This window comes from Zosterops lateralis (assembly GCF_965231275.1).
Source record: "Zosterops lateralis genome assembly, chromosome: 4".
Lineage (NCBI taxonomy): Eukaryota > Metazoa > Chordata > Aves > Passeriformes > Zosteropidae > Zosterops > Zosterops lateralis.
Window position 1 is genome coordinate 48,523,879 of NC_139765.1, and position 18,647 is coordinate 48,542,525.

The 18,647-nt window shown below is 35.1% G+C and overlaps 1 protein-coding gene across 3 annotated transcripts in view; it reads left to right on the forward strand.

Moving 5' to 3' along the window:
* FOXP2 (forkhead box P2) overlaps positions 1-18,647 on the forward strand; it is a 406,072-nt gene that overhangs the window by 272,282 nt on the left and 115,143 nt on the right. For all 3 annotated transcript variants that reach the window (XM_083860379.1, XM_083860380.1, XM_083860381.1), the window contains exon 6: positions 10,002-10,091. In XM_083860379.1, coding sequence (XP_083716505.1) covers positions 10,002-10,091 — 90 coding nt within the window. The remainder of the gene's footprint in view (positions 1-10,001; positions 10,092-18,647) is intronic.

Here is an 18,647-nt window from a genome sequence, read left to right on the forward strand (position 1 = left end):
AGTAGACTGCAAGTGCAGATAGCCCTTATATGTTTTATATAAACATATAAACCAATTTGTGATCATGGAACAGAGGTTCCTCTGGAGTCGCACTGTCCATACTTAGTACCAGATTTTAGTGCTCAGAATTATTCCAAGGAGTTTAGATCAGACCTTTGGGTTTCATCACATTCAGAACTATTGCCCAGTGCCGCATTGATAAGTTTAGTGTCTAGAAATGGGCTGCTATTTGCATAATTTACTTCTTTATCTCATATCAAGACAAATTTTTACTGGTTTGTTTGGTTTTTTAACTGCGGACCAAAGTCCACTTTTGTCTCCAAAATACAGTTTCTCAAAAGCCTTGAAAGATTGCAAATAAAATGGCTGTTGTTCTATTGCCTGTTTACACTCATGTTTATTATTTTTTCCCCTAATAATTTTTTTACTGAATATGTACCTGCTAATTTAATTTATTTTAACTGAAGTTTTAGAAAGCATCACAAAAATATCCATAAGAAAAAATATAAAATATGCCCAGTAGGATTTCAGTTCAGCTGATTTAGGTTAGCAATATAGACTGATTTTTAATATGGCTGAGATTACATGGTGACTTTGGATCAAATTAGTTCATTAAAACATGACCAAAAATGGGTCAAGCTTTTTTGCTTGTTTTTTTACTTGTGGAGATGTTTTACTTAAGTTGATCTAGTGATGCTTTGGACCCTCATTCTTGCCCTCTTTCTCTCCTCTTCTTAGTTCTCCATTTCAGCCACATCTCTGTCGTTTCTAGGAAGAATTGCAATAACAGGAAAGTCTTGTTTTCTACTATTGTTGTGCCCATACTTGGAGGTGAGGACACAAGAATCCTAATCAGGGGCTCTGACTGCAGTTAGGGTACACAGAGTATTTATTTTTAAGCCATCTCCTGTTCTGTGTACACTATTTCTCTGTTCAGTCCAAAATTTCAAGGATAGTCTCATAAACACAAAAGTGGTCATGTAAGGTCAGAAATTTCCAAAGAGCAACTCTGTGCTGCTCTTGCTGATCCTCTGCTGCTGGCTCACCATGGAAACAAACCATGCTGGAGCTTCATGATACTCAGTTTATGAGAACATCGTGTTATTTGAAATGTAGCAAGGTGTTAGACATCACAGTAATGCGAACTTGGCATGCTTTCACAGAGCCACACAATCAAATAAAACAGGGCTGTGAGACACTTCTAAAGATCTTCTCTGTCCCAGAGCAGAATCAGTGCTCTTACCTTAAGATGCTTCTTGAACAGGTTCAGCAATAATGATTTTGCAGCATATACACAATTTATTGTTCTCCTCCACTACCATTGGAAAGTTTCTTCTTAAATTTAATTAAATCTCCCTGGATTCAACTTAAGGCTGTTTTTGCTTGGCCTTCCCATGGAATGCAATTAATTTGTTCTGTTCAAAAACTTGCTGATTACTGTTACTGCTTTAGGGTTGGGGTTTATTCCTGTTTTTGTGGTCTGACTTCTTGTATCCCATATGCTGGATTTTCTCATTAACATCATTATTACCATTCTTATCTAGTTACTGGTAAAATGGTACACCTCTTTGAACCACTGTGTCTCAACCTGGGTACATTTCACTAACTGAGTCTTTAGAAGGTTGGGGAAAGTAGAGAAAATATCCATTTTGTATATGAAACTTCTGTTTTTATATCCCAGTTGCTTTTATCAGAATAATAAGACAGGATTTTTTATGTCTTCAATGCATGGTTTTCATCACAGCTATATGTATTAAATTTAGGATTTCTTTAAATTATGCTCTTATAAGAACTAAAAGTCAATAATTAGAACTATTAAAACTATTTAAAACACTCTTTAAATTTATAATATCCAATGTGAAGCCCAATCATGACCTTTATCTTCTCCACCGATAATCAACTGGATATTTCAATAATGGCTTTTGTGCCTTTCTCCCATACATTAAAAGCCTGATATGATCATCTTGATAATATTTCCTTTCATAGTTACAGTCTCACTCATTCCTCTGGATATGAATTTGTAAGGGTGGTGGTAAATCAAATTGTTATCATTCAAATATTTGGAGCCCTTTCAATCAGTGGCTTTTCAACGGATGTGTAATTTCTCACACTTGGATTGGCTGAGAGAGTTTGATTAGTATAATTACTGTAATTTTATTTGATTTTGGTACCATGTAGATCCATTTTCTTTGATGGGTAGTTTTGGTTACTAGCTTGCAAGGAGGGTATCCAGATGAGGAATCTGTGTTTCTGATACTTCATGTCAGCACTCCTTTACCAGTGAGTGCAGAATATAATTTAATTGAAAATAAGTTGTAAAGATAGACGTACTTCATTCTGACTTCTAAATGGCCAGGGCTATTTGAGGGTAAAATTGTTTTGGCATTTGTTCTTTGCATGTGATTTTACCTCTCTGTATTGCTTAACAAAACGAATCAGTCCTCAGATCTGTCCTCTCAAACTTGCAGTTCTATTCTGGGAATCTTGCTGTTGGCCAGAACAAAATGTTTGAGCGCCTACTTCTTCTTTTGTATCTGCCCCACTTTTTGGTTGAGTTTATATCTTGGTGATGATTTTTTTGTTAATAATTTGATTAATGATCTGACAGGGATTAATTAATGGCTTTAATTTTAAAATTTCCTTTCAAATTTCTATCAGTTAAAACTGTTGCCTTCTAACAGCCTTCTAACAGTTACAATGCTTCCTTTGATACTCTGTTTCTTTCCCCTCCAAAGTTGCTCCCAATTTTGATCTTAATACACGTGGGACCACCCTTGATTTAACTTGCATCAGTTCCTTTTTTATTTATAAATTATCAAATAATCTGTTATTCTACCTAAGTCAACACTACTTTGTTTCTGACTGCTTTAATTGAAAGTAGGTTTCACAGCCAATAAGGGAATGTCTACAATAGACAGACTTGAAAGAAGGTCTTTTTTTTGACCAACTCCTTTCAAATTCTATGTATACTTTCTACCATAAATGCATAATATTATATAAAATCATCATAATTTTAAGGATTTTCTTATTTCTGGCTTTACACATGGGATAACTGTATTGATTATTGTTCTTTGCCTGCACACTTAAATAGCTTTTATATATCAGTTAGCAGCTTTCTTTGGAAATACATCATACCAGTTTTCATGTGGAAATCTGGTACATGCCACTGTTGTCGCATTCTTTTCATGTAGAACTAAGAGATTAGCTCTCCTGTTTAGCCATTATTTGTCCCAATCTTTTAAAAATCACACTCCATGGAAGAATATAGCAGTGTCAGAATATTTGTGAGCTTGGATTGATGACTTTTTGTGTGTGCGGTTTTTTTGTTTTGTTATTTTTTTTTTAATTTTATAAATTCAGTTAGTCGCTGTGTAATGTAAGGAGTAGGAAAGGAGTAGAGTAGATTGTTTGCTTCTGTGCATACAAAAGCAAAGTTAAGTTCAGGCATGTGGGATGAAAGAAAGGAGATTGTCAGGTTCGAGCACAACTTTGGTCTTGTGAGCCCCCATCTCTCCTAACCCTTGACATTTTGCATTCTTCAGCTGGTTTAAGCTTTGGAGAAAGCATTTGGATTTGCTGTCAGGCACCATGTTATGCATGGTCTGACATGGAGCCCTAATGACCAATGCAGACTGTGTTTACACGGAAGACATTCTTGCTAGTGCCGCCAGAAATTGAAGCATGTAACTGTTATGGGTGTTTTGGTTTTAGTTCTTGGTCAGTCAAATAATGAGCAGGGAAAATTAAAAAGTTGTTTTTGCAAAAGTATTTAGAATCTGTTAAATTGGGTTAAAGGGAGAGAAGCTAAATTGGCTTCATAAAATGAAATATGTAAACTGCTAATTACTAGCACCCTGTATTTATTTTGCATCCTTCACACAGGAAAAAAAGACACTAAACAAACAAGCAAAAAAAAAACCCCCAAAAACATAACAACAACAAAAAACCAACCAACCAAACCAAACCAAACCAAACCAAAATAATAATAAAAAAAATAACCCAAACAACAACAATAACAAATGCCAAAACAATTAGAGTGAAAAAAAAATCTGGTAATTAACTATTATTTTTCACAAAACTAGTCTAATTACAAATCAGTCATGGTGAAATGAAAGGTCAATAACTACAGATGCATAATTTCTCTCTGATAGATTGCTGTTTGAAAATAGGTTTATGACAATTATGTGATTAATTTCCTTTTATTAAACAGCATTATAAGACTTCATGTTGCATTTATCACTTTATTACTGTTTCTTTTCTCTTCAACTGAAAATTAATCCTGGATAACATCAGGATAGAACAGAAGCTCAGGTAGATTAAGGATCATTTCTTCTACTAGCATTTGTGTTGCAGGGAAGACCACAAATCTGAATTAAAATCAGAGCCTCAGTATACTGAAACTGGCAGTATCAACCTAAGAAAACAAAACTCACACATACACCATCACCCCTGCCACCAACCAACCAACCAACCAACCAACCAACCAACCAACCAACCAACCACAAAGTGCTTTTACTCCAAGGAAATGAGAACCATATCCAGAGATAGTCTTATGTTTTCTGAGCTGAAGCACTTGAGGAATGTAAGTGAAACTGTGATCCAGAAGGTCTTTCCCTCCTTGCTGTCAACCCTTGATGTGCTCTGCTGTTTTATTTTGAAATTCCCCAGACATGAAGAGTTGCTGTCCTGAACAAATGGAGAATTTTCCCAGCCTTGGAAAAGCTGGGCAGCCTGGGGATCCAAGACCCAGACAATCATTTGCACAAATTCCTGTAGTATTGATGTGGTAAATGTTTTCAAACATATTCAATGTTCACTTAATCCCACCCCTGTAGGGTTGGGCTTGCTGCTGCATTTGGAGGGCACTACCACTTCTGTTTAGCAGCCTGCTGGTAGGAGTACTTGGGATTGTAATACACTGTCAAAGACTATTGTCTGTTCTTCTGCAGCATAATATAGTTTCAAACATTGTGATCTCTTCCAGGTTTATGTTCTACTACTAGGCAAAGCATCCTAAACTAGATTCAAAAGACAGAAAAACTTTTTTTTTGTTTGAGTAGCATAGTCTAATGTTAGATGAATTGTGTGAAATCCTTCCTAGGGAACATCTAGGTTTTTTTAATAATATATTATTCCTTGATATAGGTGCCAACAGCCTTAGTTATGTGGTCTACATCTATAGGCAAACACTGTAAAAATTGTTCAGTCTATCTCTCGTAGGTGAAATCAGACAGGCTGTGGCTTGGATTTCTGTTACATACAGGTGGGCTGTCTGGTGTGGCACATTTGTCCTCAATTTTCTTTGTGTGGCTTGGAGAAAAAAGAGTATTGTTCAGTGGGGAAAATGGGAGTTTGCATTCTCTGTCGAGGCTTCTGGTCAAACTGCTGCCAGAAAGGAGCTGGATCATCTTTGAATAGTGCTAACTGCTTTGCTACTCTATAAGCTGCTGTGCTGACTGATATTCATTACAGAACTTTCTGGGCAAACACAATCAGTGAGAGAAAAAGGTTTAGCAATATCATTTGAGTGCTGCTAGGAAAAGTTGAACAATGTTGTCTTTCAGTAACTATCTTTTGAGGGTTTTGTACAACTACAGGTAATTCTGGGATTCTTGTTGGGAGCCAGCCAGAGAATAGGCCCTAAGCAGGTTATAGAGGGTCAGAGGTTCTCTTGTGGTGTTTTTTTTTGTATTAAATGTAGCTATGTAATAATTTGGTTAACTTGTTATTCAACCAGTGCAGAGCTGTCTTTGGCCTTAAATCCAGCTTAGCATGTTGATACGTTTCGGTTGCATAGTGCTACCAGAGAGATGACTCTCGTTTGACATATTCAGCCATTTGGAAACTTCTATGTTCAGAAACTTATTTTGTGTTCAGCAGAAATGTTAGGGTATGCAGTCATTTGAAAAAATAAAATAGGGATTCAGAATTAGAAAAGAAAAGAATCTGGTTGACTACTGGCAAGTGTTTTGGTTTTGGTTATCTGCAGAGTATACACCTCTTGTCAGTATAAATAGGGAGTGACTGTATAAACATTTCTTGTTTCGCCTGTTCCACATAATAGTTTCTCGTATCATATTTCTTTTGACCTCGCTATCTGAAACCAATTACAGGAGATCCATTTGGGCTGCATCTATTTTCATAAGAAGCCCAGGCAGCAGTGTTTTTCTCAGAGATGAATATCAACATCAAATATCCTTCTGAGTGCTTTGTTATTTATGTTTCAGAGAGATTTTGTAGCCTTCAGCTCTCAAGAATGTGTCACGCTGTGCTGTTTATACATTGACGATATTAATGGGCATAGATGTCATTTTTCATTTTAACGTCTCAAATGCAACAGGCTGATAGGTTAAACATTCCTGGTTTTAAAGGAAGTATATGAGTGACATCTGTTTCCTAAAAATACACATATATTTAATTTCTAAAAACCAAAGTAGTAAGTTTACTGTTTTTAGGTGACAACTTTCACTTTATTAAAATGGTAAAACTTTAAAAATAATTTTGAATCATGCTTCCATCAAATAGAAGGGTTTGGAATACAAAATTAAAGGAAGTTATATTTCCTAGTAATATTGCCAACAAATGGCAAAATCTACCAGAATTTATCAACTTTAATGGTGTGAGTTATATGCAATTATTTTCATTTCTGTTCTGCTTATGTTTTAGCTATGCCAAAGCTTTGTAGTAAATATTAAGAAGTAGTGTTCCCAATAAATATTTTACTAGAAGACACAGTGAGTTCTGGAAACCATATGCCCAAATTTTCCTTCCTATATAGTCATTACTTAAAGCACTATAATGATTTTCATTTACGTAATAAAATAATTTCTAATCCTCAGTTCTTTTTATTGCTTTTGTTGACATTGAAAATTTTTTTATAGTTTTACTAATTTAGATAATTAGGAAAGGTTCCTACTAAATTTGAAACAAATGTTATTGGAAACTATATACAATTTTCAGGAAGGAAACAATACTGTTCCTTCTGCACTTAACTTGAGGTGGGACTCAACATAAATTTGATCTGCCAGATTTATAAGTGTCTGTTATTTTGTCTTCATTACACTGTTTTTAGATCAAGAGTTATTGTCAGAGAAATTTATAAATGATACGTGGGGTGGGTGTTTAGATATAAGTGTAGATGTTAAACTACGAATTTTGCGAGATACTTTAAAATTGTCAGTTTGTTTTGCAAAGATTTAATTGCAGCAAATGAATTTTTAGAACTAATGTTTAATAGTAGTCATGATCTTCACTTATGAATAATGTCAATAATAATGGTTTGAAATTAACAGTGTTTCTGGGAGGTTGTTTACCATGTAGCAAAATGTAAAGTTAAGCAGCACACTGGGAGAAAAAAATACCATATGATGACTGCTCTAAGAACAAAGGCTGACAGTGATTTCTCCTTATGAGTTTTAAATCATCTCTGATCTCTTGAAATTGTTTTCTGTTCTTCTTCTATCTCCTGTGTTTACAATAATCTAAACTGCCACAATAAGATCACTGAAGTATTCAGGTAGTCATCATTTATAAGACATTCTGTATTAAAAGATAAGCCTTTACTCCTTTAGAGATATCCCAAGCAGCACATATGAATCAAAATAGTTTAAGTAGCAGAGCCTTTTATGCAAGCATATCCTGTTGTGCTGCCTTGCTTTTTCATGAAGTGTGACTCTTTTTGAAGTTAGCTGTAGGAAGTCGTACTTTCGTAGGCTCATTCCACGGGAGTGTGCTAGCCACAATTTGAAATCATACTGTCTAGATTAAATCTAAGCTACAACAGCCTATAATTCTCTAATTTTCAAGTACTGTAAATGTACAGCTTTACCAGATGCTTACTTGCTTGTTTTATTGTATTGATGTGAGGACTTCGCTTTTGGGGAAGATTAGGATTTCTGCAACTGCCAAAAAGAAAAGATTATAGTCTTTATGGTTTTTTTTTCCCATTTCCTCTTACTCCAGATCTTTTCTCTCATTCTCCTGGCAGTATCACACCAAGTGATGAGGTTAGTTTCCTCTACACTCATGAATTCAGGAGTGCAGTAGTTCTCTTGCTTCCATTCAAGTTTTCCTTTTGGAGAGCACTAGATAATAAGAAATATAAGTTTGCCACAGATCTTCTGTCCATGCTTTTAATCTGTTTTTGCTTAAACCCCTGCAAGAAGTTGGGACCAAATCCTGGTACCCCTGAAATCAACAGATACATTTAACTCTGATCTCAGGCAGAGAAGGACTGTCCATTAGGATGTGCTCAAGAACTGTAAGTGCAGTAGAGATCGTGCACCCAGTGGTTCCTTGGTAACAAAATATTTCAAGTGCACTTTTAAATATGTTAACTTCTGTTTATTTTTGGCAGAGAGAAGATAGTTCTGTGCGTCTCATTGCTTAGGTTCAGAGTAATGTATACTCTTTGTAAAGCTGACCTGTAATTACTTGAGAATTTGATGAAACAATACAGGGATTGTTGTGGGACTGTCTCCAAATGTTAAAAGTCTGCTCTGCAAACTTTGTACCAGGGCCTTCTATGGGGAGACGAATCAATGTTGTTAGGAGATGGTACTAGTGCATTCACTTTGTTTACTTTGGTTTTCTGTGTCTGCCTGCCTTCTCAGAAAACTTGCTTGGAGCCAGACTGTAGCAGCCCTCTCTCTGTCTTTTCATAATTGATCAGGGGATGACTGCCTTCCCTGAGGGTTAAGACGTGGCAACTTTTTCTGTTTGCTCAGCATCTCAATGCAGTAGTTCAAACATTGTTCACACCAGCTGGCAGTGTAATGCCATATGCACATCTTGTCAAAGCAACTGTTGTCATGGATACTAGAAACTATCTTAAAAAGCAGCTCATTTGAGTCTAATCAAAATTGTACCTTTCTTTATCAGTTGAGAATCTTTATTATTTTAGGGAACATTGATCAAATGGCATTTATTGCAGTACATTCCATCTACAGTAGGTTTTAATAACAGAAATAATAGTGTGATGTATTGTAAAGCTAAAATTGCTATTTATTGAGCTGATTTTTCCAAGGGGAAAAAATGAGTTCTCCAGGTAGTTTCAATGAAAATATTTTGAATCAGGTTTTTCGGTTTATTCATTATTTTTGTTTTCCTAAATAAGTACCACTTTACAACACTTGACATTTAAAAATAATTTTATGGGGAAAAATAATATAGATTAGCATTCTTCATGTAAGTGGAATGTTTGTTTACATTTATATGTGTAACTGTATTTGGCTAAGTTGGAATGAAAATGTAAAATAAATGAAAACATCTTCTATTTTGATTGGGATACTGTCATCCCTGAGCCTGATCTGGTTGGTTGAGTAATAATTTCTTTGTTCTCTGATTTTCCTAAGAATGCAAATTAAAACCACTCATTTTTATTTGGCATTAAAACTGCACTCTTTTTTTTTTGTCAAAGGAGAGGTTTCTCCTTGAATTGTAAGTACAAAAAGTGGTTTTAATCTTCAATGAATATCCTTATTAATTCACTTTCAAGATAATCTGATGTTGATTTGTCAAATTTAATTACAGCTTCTGGTAACACTTGAAGTCTACTTGCTTTTACTTCAAATTGTAATACGAAAATGCAAATTGAATGATAATTTGCAAGGGAGTGGGCATTTTAGTTGAACACTCAAAGACAAGTTCCTTGTGGAAATGAGGCTATTGATGCAGTTTATGATTTTTCCTCTTCAAGCACTTCAAACAAATTAACTTTATTTCCTGCAGGATTTCATGTACATCCATAAATTCTAGTGAAGTCCTATATATGTACTTGCAGAATATATTTTTTTAAATGTTTCAAGTAAAAAAAAACCCAAAGAAGCAGAAGTCTGAAATCTAGCAAATACAAATCAAATAGGAGGGGATTTTGTTTATTCAATTGGACTTTTACCTAACATTAGCAATGAGTAACTGATTTCTTTCTAGGAATTGGTCGAATTTATTTACTTTTTTTTTCTTTTTTTTTTTTTTTTTTTTTTTTTTTTTTTTACTTTTAGGCACTCCAGGCAGCAAGGCAGCTGCTTTTACAGCAACAGACAAGTGGACTGAAATCTCCTAAGGGCAGTGAGAAACAGAGACCGCTGCAGGTTAGTAAAGTCTCCTTGCTTTTGGAACATTAATCTCAGGGAAGAGCTCCGTGCTTGCTCACATGTGAGGGGTGTGTGTCAATGCCTGTCCTCTAACGCTGTGTATGTGCATATTCACATGCTGCAGGTTACAGGCTTCTTGCTGCTGACTTCACAGAAAACATTCACTGTAGGATACAAAAGCCTTTTGTGGCTCCACATGCTTAAAAGGTCTAAGACTGGGTTCAGTAACTGTGGTACATTAATTCTTTATAGACATGTTACAAAATTGGTATGTGATTTTTATACGTACATGGTTTAAATTGTAAAAACATGTTAAGACTAGGAGCAAAACAGTATCTGTGGGAAAAAAAAATGAAAAGCTAAATACCTCACAGGTACTATATCTAAGTGACAGAGAAGTGCTCAGAAACTTACCAACACAAGTGCAGGAAATTATGAAAGCTGCTTCTGCCGTTTTAGAAAAAAACATATGTCATGAAATTTCACATTAGGATGTTGCTGGGCTTTAGATTTTGTATGAGTAAACAGAAATTCTGCTATTGAATAGTTATGTTAAATGCATTAGTAAAAACATAAGGAGAGTTGTATTCTTGGAAAATTTTATCAGTGTGTCTATTTATGAGGTATTAATTAATTAATTCCTAATGCAGAGTTCCATATCAAATTGCATTCTGCTGACAAAACTTGTTCTCTCTTGTATATAAACCACATATGGGTGCTTAACCACTGAATTACATTTTGTAATTTTATTTTGTTCAGGAAAATAAAGTATCAATCCTACCTTTCTCTTCCTCACATCTATTTTTCTGGGTGAGCATTTATTCTCTCAGGACTTCCCCTGTTTTCTGATGGAGTAGGGTTTTTTTAATCTCATTTTTAGTTTTTGTCATGCATAATGGAGGACCCCAGGCACTGGAATGTATTTTTTTTTTCTCCACCAGGGAAATGCTGTGAAATTTGTTCACTGTGCAATTTCTGAATGTGATTCACATTGTCTCCCTTTCTTTGTGAAACTTGGTGGAGTAATGTTGGACACAGCAAACAGTTCCACATTCCTGATCAGCTCTCTTCAAATGTACTTTTTAAGGTTTTATTTATTTGCTCAGAACCAAACAAAAATTTAGGAATATGACTAAAGAAAATGGAAAAAGGAAAACATGACATGATTGCATCCTGCCATACTGTGGTTGTAGTCCAGTCCTGGCTGAGGCTGAGTCCTGGGACCCTCTCAACTTTCCATTCTTCACCCTTGACTTTGCTTTGTAAATGCAAATTCACATTTGTTTGAATCAAATGTCTTCTGCACTGAAGGCACATAAGAGTAGTTATAAAGGTAGAAGCTTATGAACTGTGTGGTTTTTTAAAGTTTTTAAAGTGGAATTAGTGATCTTGAAGGGTTGAACCATGAAAATTATTCATTTAATGAATATCGTGAAAGTATTTCATTCTGCTAGCTCCTCATTCTGAAAGATGACATGTCCAAGGAGTGTACAAGATCCATCTAGCCCTATTCTCTGTCTCTAAATTTGCAAACACCAGGCAAAAAGGAAACTATATGAAACAGGCATAAATAGTGGTATTTTCCCAGTATATGTTTTCCATATTTTTTTCTTACTTTAATCCTCCACTTTTTAAACCAGCACAGTCCAGGAGCTACTGACTTCTCTTACCACATCCTTTGTCTATTCACGTACTTTCTTTTCAAGGTTAAAGAAGTCTGGAGATGCACTGTTTGTGGTAGGCATTGGTGAAATGATAGAAAAACATGTTTGGAGGAAAAAGACAGTCATGCACAGAACCCAGAGGATGATGAGATGAAGAGAGGGAGTCTTGTGCTTTTGTGCTCTCAAAACACTAACCCTAGCTTGATGCCCTTTAAATGCTAGGCATTGATGTGTGTTGGTGCTGTATCATTAGCTTCCCAGGAGGAGTCAGCATCTCATGAGTCATATTTGAGAGGCAGGAAGAAGAAAATAAAGCAAATAATTTTATTTTCATAATTGTTACATGCTCCCTAAAGCCTAGATTATTGCTTATGTTTCCAACTTTTTCTTCCATTATCAGTGTGTACACAGTGTCTTTTATTGGCCTTAAACACTTCATCTGGTTCATTTTTAAAGGAGAGAAAAAATGGAATTTGCTGCCAGACTTTGGTTTTATGTATGAAATATCATGTAAATTCAGGTATGAGCACAAACTACATTTTAATTGTCTTTTTTAGTGAAAAGGATGTTTAAAGGTTATGGACCTGACTTCTATGAGCTTTTCTATTTCTGTCTCTTACTGTCCATTGTTCATTATGTAGTGGAAATTCACATTTTGATCATTGTGTTGCCTATTTGACCAAATATTGTCATAAAATTGTACAGTATTATTATTTTGCTATGCCAGATGTAATGGTAACTTTAGCCAAAATCTTCTAGCAGTAGAAATTGCTAAATTTGTATAGGGTTTATAAGACAAAATTGAGGGTTATAAGGCAAAAATACTTGTACTTGTGTTCATGATTAAGAAAACAGCCTTCTCCCAATATTTTAAAATACTTCTAAATTAGTGCATATCTAATTTCCTCCATTTCAGAGCAATTTACCAATTTGGCAACTGTTGATATATTAGAATAGATTTATACATCTAGTAAAAATGCAGTAAAACCTTTAAATCAAGCTCACACATCTGCAAGCAAATGTGGCTATTAGGTAAGCCTTGCCATGCATCTCTTGAGGTCTGTAGTTTGATGTAAACTACCCTATCGTTCCATGAGCCAAAGAGGGAAAAAAATAGTATTTTTTTTTAGTGGCCACCTTTTTGGGGGAGAAAGTAGCATATGGTGTTTTTATGTATGTTCTCTCTGTTATTTCATAATGCGTCAAGTATTTTAGTGACTTACAGCACCTACTAGCTAATCAGCAAGTTGAAAGCTGATTGAAGAAATCTTCAAATTTGTGTCCTCAACTTTGCAAAAAGAGGGTGTCGGGTAAGTCATCATGTTCTATTGTGCTTTACTGAGGCGATGCTTTTAGGGGAACTGCTGAAATTTTCCTAGAATAATTTGAGTGTCTTTTCTGTCCTCATGAAAAGCCTTTACAAATGTATCACTGGCTATGTGATCTATTGTAAAAGTGCAGGAGTTTTTGTTTTAGTTTCTAATGCAAAAGTTACCTTTAACTAGTAGTTATCCTGTATTTTCAGGGTCAGGAGACTTATATTTAGATTGCAAGTTAACAGAATACCTGCAAAAATTACAGTTTTAGATAGACACTTGTCTTGATCTACTGTTACTTTGATTTACATTTGTCTGGGTTTCACACTGCAGATGGCATAACTATTAGCATGTCTTATGTAAAACAGAAGAAGAAAAACATCCCTTTTGACAAGCTTGAGTACCAATTGTGGTAGTGATTTTACTTTCATGTATAGATATCCGAATAGATGTATTTGAAACATGTTTATGTATGCCATTCATTACACTGATGTACCAATTGAATGGATCCAATCAGTACATACATTGATTAATGACATATTGCAAAATAGCTATGGAGGGTTTGTGATGAGAGGTGAGGGTAATGTTAACCTGCATATGATGAAATAACAAAATTTACTATTTTACTGTGCATCTAGTAAAATATTGCTGTAGGAAGGTTAAGATTTTTGTAGTACCATTTTTTGTTTCTGAATATTTTTCTTTCCTGTAGAATTTGTTATAAGGGTAGTCCACGGTGAAGCTTACTAATTGCTTTCAAGGATTTCTCTCCCTGTCACCATATTTCCATAGTAGACATAACAGGGAAAAATGTCACCTTGGCTCTTAGAACATGTAGTTCATTTTCCTAGGGCAGCAAGTCACTGTCCTTAGAGCCACTGAAGAACCTGGTATCATCTAGCTTCAGTTGTAATACTGGCAGCTTTATTTTCATGTTACATTTACAGTCATGAGCGAGACTTGGGGTTCTTCAAGAACTGTGAGAGCACAAGCATAACCCAAAGGTAAATGCTGTCAATTTTCTGCCATTGGTGGGTGCTCGTGTATAGCATTGCAATTATTTCACTTCCAGGTAGGCAGTCTCTAACCTTAGACTGATCTGTCCATGATACATACTGTTGTTGTCTGCATAGCATGGTGATTTGCACAGTTGTAATTCTATTTGTTTCCCTACTTATTTCTATTCCCACTAATGTCTGTAAAGGAGTAGTTTATTTTCATAGAGTCAGACTGTGAACATTATGTCCATTAGAAAAAATAGATAATTATCTTCAGCCCCATAGTTTAATGTATCTACAATGAATTGGTTAGTGAGTTATTTTTTTTTCCTTCAGGCTAGGAGATTTGTTGTTTCAACATCAGTGCTAATGCATTCTGTAAGAGGATGGCATGTCATGAAATCATGACTCCTGGAATCAAAGGGTTAAGCTCAGTGTGTACCAAGCCAGTTGTATAAATATCATGCAGTATGGAGTGTTGAGTTGTTATGGTAAGCTTTGTTTATTTAGCATAAGCACTTCACTGAAGTGTAATAATTTGATAAAATTTGGAAAAAGTTTACACTGAAGTTTAATTACTTAATTTTTATTTCATTGGTGCATAACATAAGAAGAAGCACTTTTTTAAAAAAAAGATACTCAAAATGCAAAAAATTTAGCATGAAAATTTAGCATGAAAAGATATTTATCGTTTCTTTTAACCTACTCTCCTTGCTTTACTTTCTCCTAGTTTGGTCATCTCCCTTTGGATCTTCATATAGGCCTGAGTTTAAAATTCATTGCACATAATAAATAAGCAAACATATCATTAATATTGTAACCTTTAGTTACTTTTTTAAACATATCTAAGGAGTTGATGAGAGATAAGAAATAGGGAATCTGGGAAAAAAGAAGCAAACCCCACTGCTTTTAAATTATATCCTCTGATTTAATGCACTTTGACTTCAACCGTGCATGCTTAATGTCAGTCAAAAAGTGCCATTTTAAAAACAGCAAAAAAAATTGTTATGGTTTTAACTTCGAGAGTTTTCTTTGCATTACACTGAACAAAAATAGAAATAAATCTAACTGGTTTAAAACTCTTTTCATAAACTGTATGTTACATATTTCTGTATTTATCTAATGCATGCTGCTAAGCATAAGAAGTAGGAGGATTTTGTCCATGGTAGAAAACACTGATGGAGAAAGATGCAAATGCATAATATGTAGTGTAAGAGAAGAGTAGTGATAAACAGTCTTTCTCCCTCTCGAGTATAATTCTAGAGGAAATGTGTGGCCTACATATAAGCAAACATTGAGGCTTGGGGTAAATTAAATTTGGAAGATAGCTGCTGGAAAATCGTAAGTCCCATTTTCCCTTGTAAGTCTATTCGGAGGAATATGCAGTTATCCTCTGACATGCAGAAATTTGCATCAGTAATACCCACTCTAAAGACAAGGATAACCCCAAGAGATGGAAAGAAGGCAAGGAGTTATTTTTATGTAAGGTGTAGGGGGAAGGGAAAGGAAAAATATCCATGTTCAAGCTTACATGGTGTAGAAAACAGGAGTTTCATTAAAGAAGAGGTATAAATACAATAATAAAGAAAAAAAACAGGACTTTTTTTTTATTATTTACAGCGGAAGTGTCAGCATCACAAATTTGCTGGGAAGTTCTTATTTATACAGATAGAACTTGCTTCAAAGACGCATGTCCTGTCTTTGACAACTTTTTCTACTCATGAAAACCCATATGTTCCATCTTGCTGTAAAATCTTCTAATAACACATTTATTTTAAGTCACCTTTTATTCTTGAAAACTTCCAGTGTTAAAAACATTCATCTATTAAGAAAGTGGTACTAGTTAGTATGGTTTCCTTTTTAGCGTAAAGTATATATGCATCACCTTGAGATGTTATCTCCTATTGTCATTTTCAGGAGTATAAAATATTCCAGCTACCCTTATGTGTGATCTTTGTAACATGGGAAAATTTTAACTAGCGGGTTTTTAACAGAAGTTATCACATAATAGATTCATCTGTATCTAATGGAGACAAAAAAACCCACAAACTAGCTGATGCAGAGATCACATTTTATCCGGACAATATTGTTACAATATTATAAAATATTTTGGATTCAGAGAAAAGAAGTATTATACAAGTTCTGTTTACAGGTATTGAATGTGCAGAATACTAATTAGGATTATTATGTGATTAGGGATTTCATGAGGCATTTTAATGTTGAACACGTCTGTGCAGAATCTGATGTGTCAGTCTGTTACTGTAACTGTCCAGGAATTATCACCTACATCACTGGAATGTCCTTCCTTTCCCTCATTCTCTCTTGTTGATTCTGGTACTTCTAGAAAACTAGATGTAGAGAGAGAACACACAGTCCAATTCTTCATTCAGATTCAGAAAGACAAACCTTCAGAGATGGTGTCTAGGTCTTTTCAGAGTAGTTTTTACATGGCAGACCAGTGAATTAATCTTTCCCTCACAGTAGAACCTGCAGCCTGTCTGAATTCAGGGAATAATGCTACATATGGGATGAATGGATTGTGGTTTATATTCTGAACTATAGGAATCTCCAAGCACTGCTGGGAAGCTGATTTGCCTTCTTGAGCAGCTGGAAAGCTCTGTCCCCCTGCTGTCCCTCCCAGCACAGCCAACACACACGGCTGTGACTGCTCCTCTCCTGGCTGTGTGAGAGTTCCACGGCAGAGCTGGGAGCTGGAGGTTCCCCGAAGCCACTTCTTCAGGCTCCTGCAACAGGTTGGATCAGCCTGATTCTCTTACCAGCTGGCTCATTGCCCAGAAAAGCTCATGAAGAGCTGAGAGGGAAAGTGTGAATGGTTCCCTCTCAGTGTGCAGCTCTATTAAAGGGTCTGCTCCCAGGCAGGGCCCTAATTATGCCAGTTTAGGATTGCACCACTCAAGCAAGGCTCTCTTGATACCCTTGAATTTGAAAAACACATTACTATATGTCGATTTACAAATTACCAAAGCAGGAAAAGCAACTAAACAAAATATTCTATGAATGTTCTAGATAGGGATAGATATTTCAGAATTGGTTTTAGTTAATTTATTGTTTAGGAAAGGGGTTTTTTTTTAATTTTTTTTTTTATTTTTTTTTTTTCCAGCCAAAGGTTTTTCCTTTCATCAGGCAATTATAAAGTCAAGAAAATTTTTGGACAAAACCAAAGCTTTGGGACTAAACAATGAAGGTTTTCAGTTAATAGTAGCATATGCAATTTTGCATGTGAAATTTCAGTTTCTCTCCATGGCCATTCATGGCATTCCTTGAGCAGATTTCTTCACATACTTTTCAGATTAATTTTGCTTTGTGAATTGAACTATTTTCTTGACACTTTCTAATTGTTGGACATTATTTTGTGATATCATAGTTGTCCAGTTGCTTTACCAAGCAAGCTGACTTTACTGAGGATGTGAGGAGCCAGCTAATCAGGAATATGAATGCCTACCAAGATCAACATAAGTGCTAATTTTAGTTTGCTATCACTTGGGATTTGTACATGTAAAATTGTGTTAAAAAGTGTAAAAATTATCCAAATGATCACACAGTACATAGTAATGCTACAGAAGAAAAGCACATGAGTATGCGTGTTGATGAAAAAGCAATCACACAGTGCAGTGGAAAACCCTATCAGCCCATCCTATTGTGGAAGGAGGTTGTCAGCAATTGCCACTTTGATGTTCTAGGTCTTTTTTGCCTTCTTATGCTTCTAATATTTTTTTGAAACGAACAGATGGAGGTCTTATGAAACAGAATTAATGGCGAAAAATTTACTAAACACTACTTCAGTGCCTTACTACTTGATTATGTCAAGCTTTGAAAAGCAATTGTATGATAATAATAATGTGTACAAAAAGAAATGTACAGTGTTTCAGCAACATCGATATGCTTCAAGGGTCTTACCAAGAACTTGAAGTATAAATGGAGAATGAGATTTTCCCATAAGTGTTCACAGTAAATCCATTTATTCAATGAGTATACTTTTTGTCTAATAGGAAAGAAAGCTTCCACAATATTGAGGAGAACCAGTACAGTAACCCAATTTGTGAGAAAAAAATTATCAAAATCAACTCGGTCCTTGCAGAAGTGATTTTTAAATTGATGCTACTGTAATTTGGTGCGCAGATAGCTATGGACTTGATGCTTAGGAATAATCAAATTTCTGAATTTAAGTAAAATATTTCTTAACAGAAGATTTAGAGTGGAGTCATAGGAAAAAAACCACTATATATTTCTGTTTTAAGAACAGAATAGGATACCATGAAAATTCTCACTTTGAGGGCATAGTATCTGAAGGGGAATTAATAATGAAAATTCAGAGGCAAATTCTGATTGATGTTGGTGTATGCAGAAAAATATCTCTTGACTAGAAATGACTGACCCATACTCTGGATAAGGAAGAAAAAATGCCAAACTGCAGGCCTTCCATAGCAACAGGGGGCATGTATTTCACCCACTAAAAGCAAAATAGGAAGGTAGGGTTTACGAGAGGACTGGCCTGTTGTACAGGATCAATATCTTTCAAAAATTTAATTTAAAAAGTAAATTCTAATAAATATT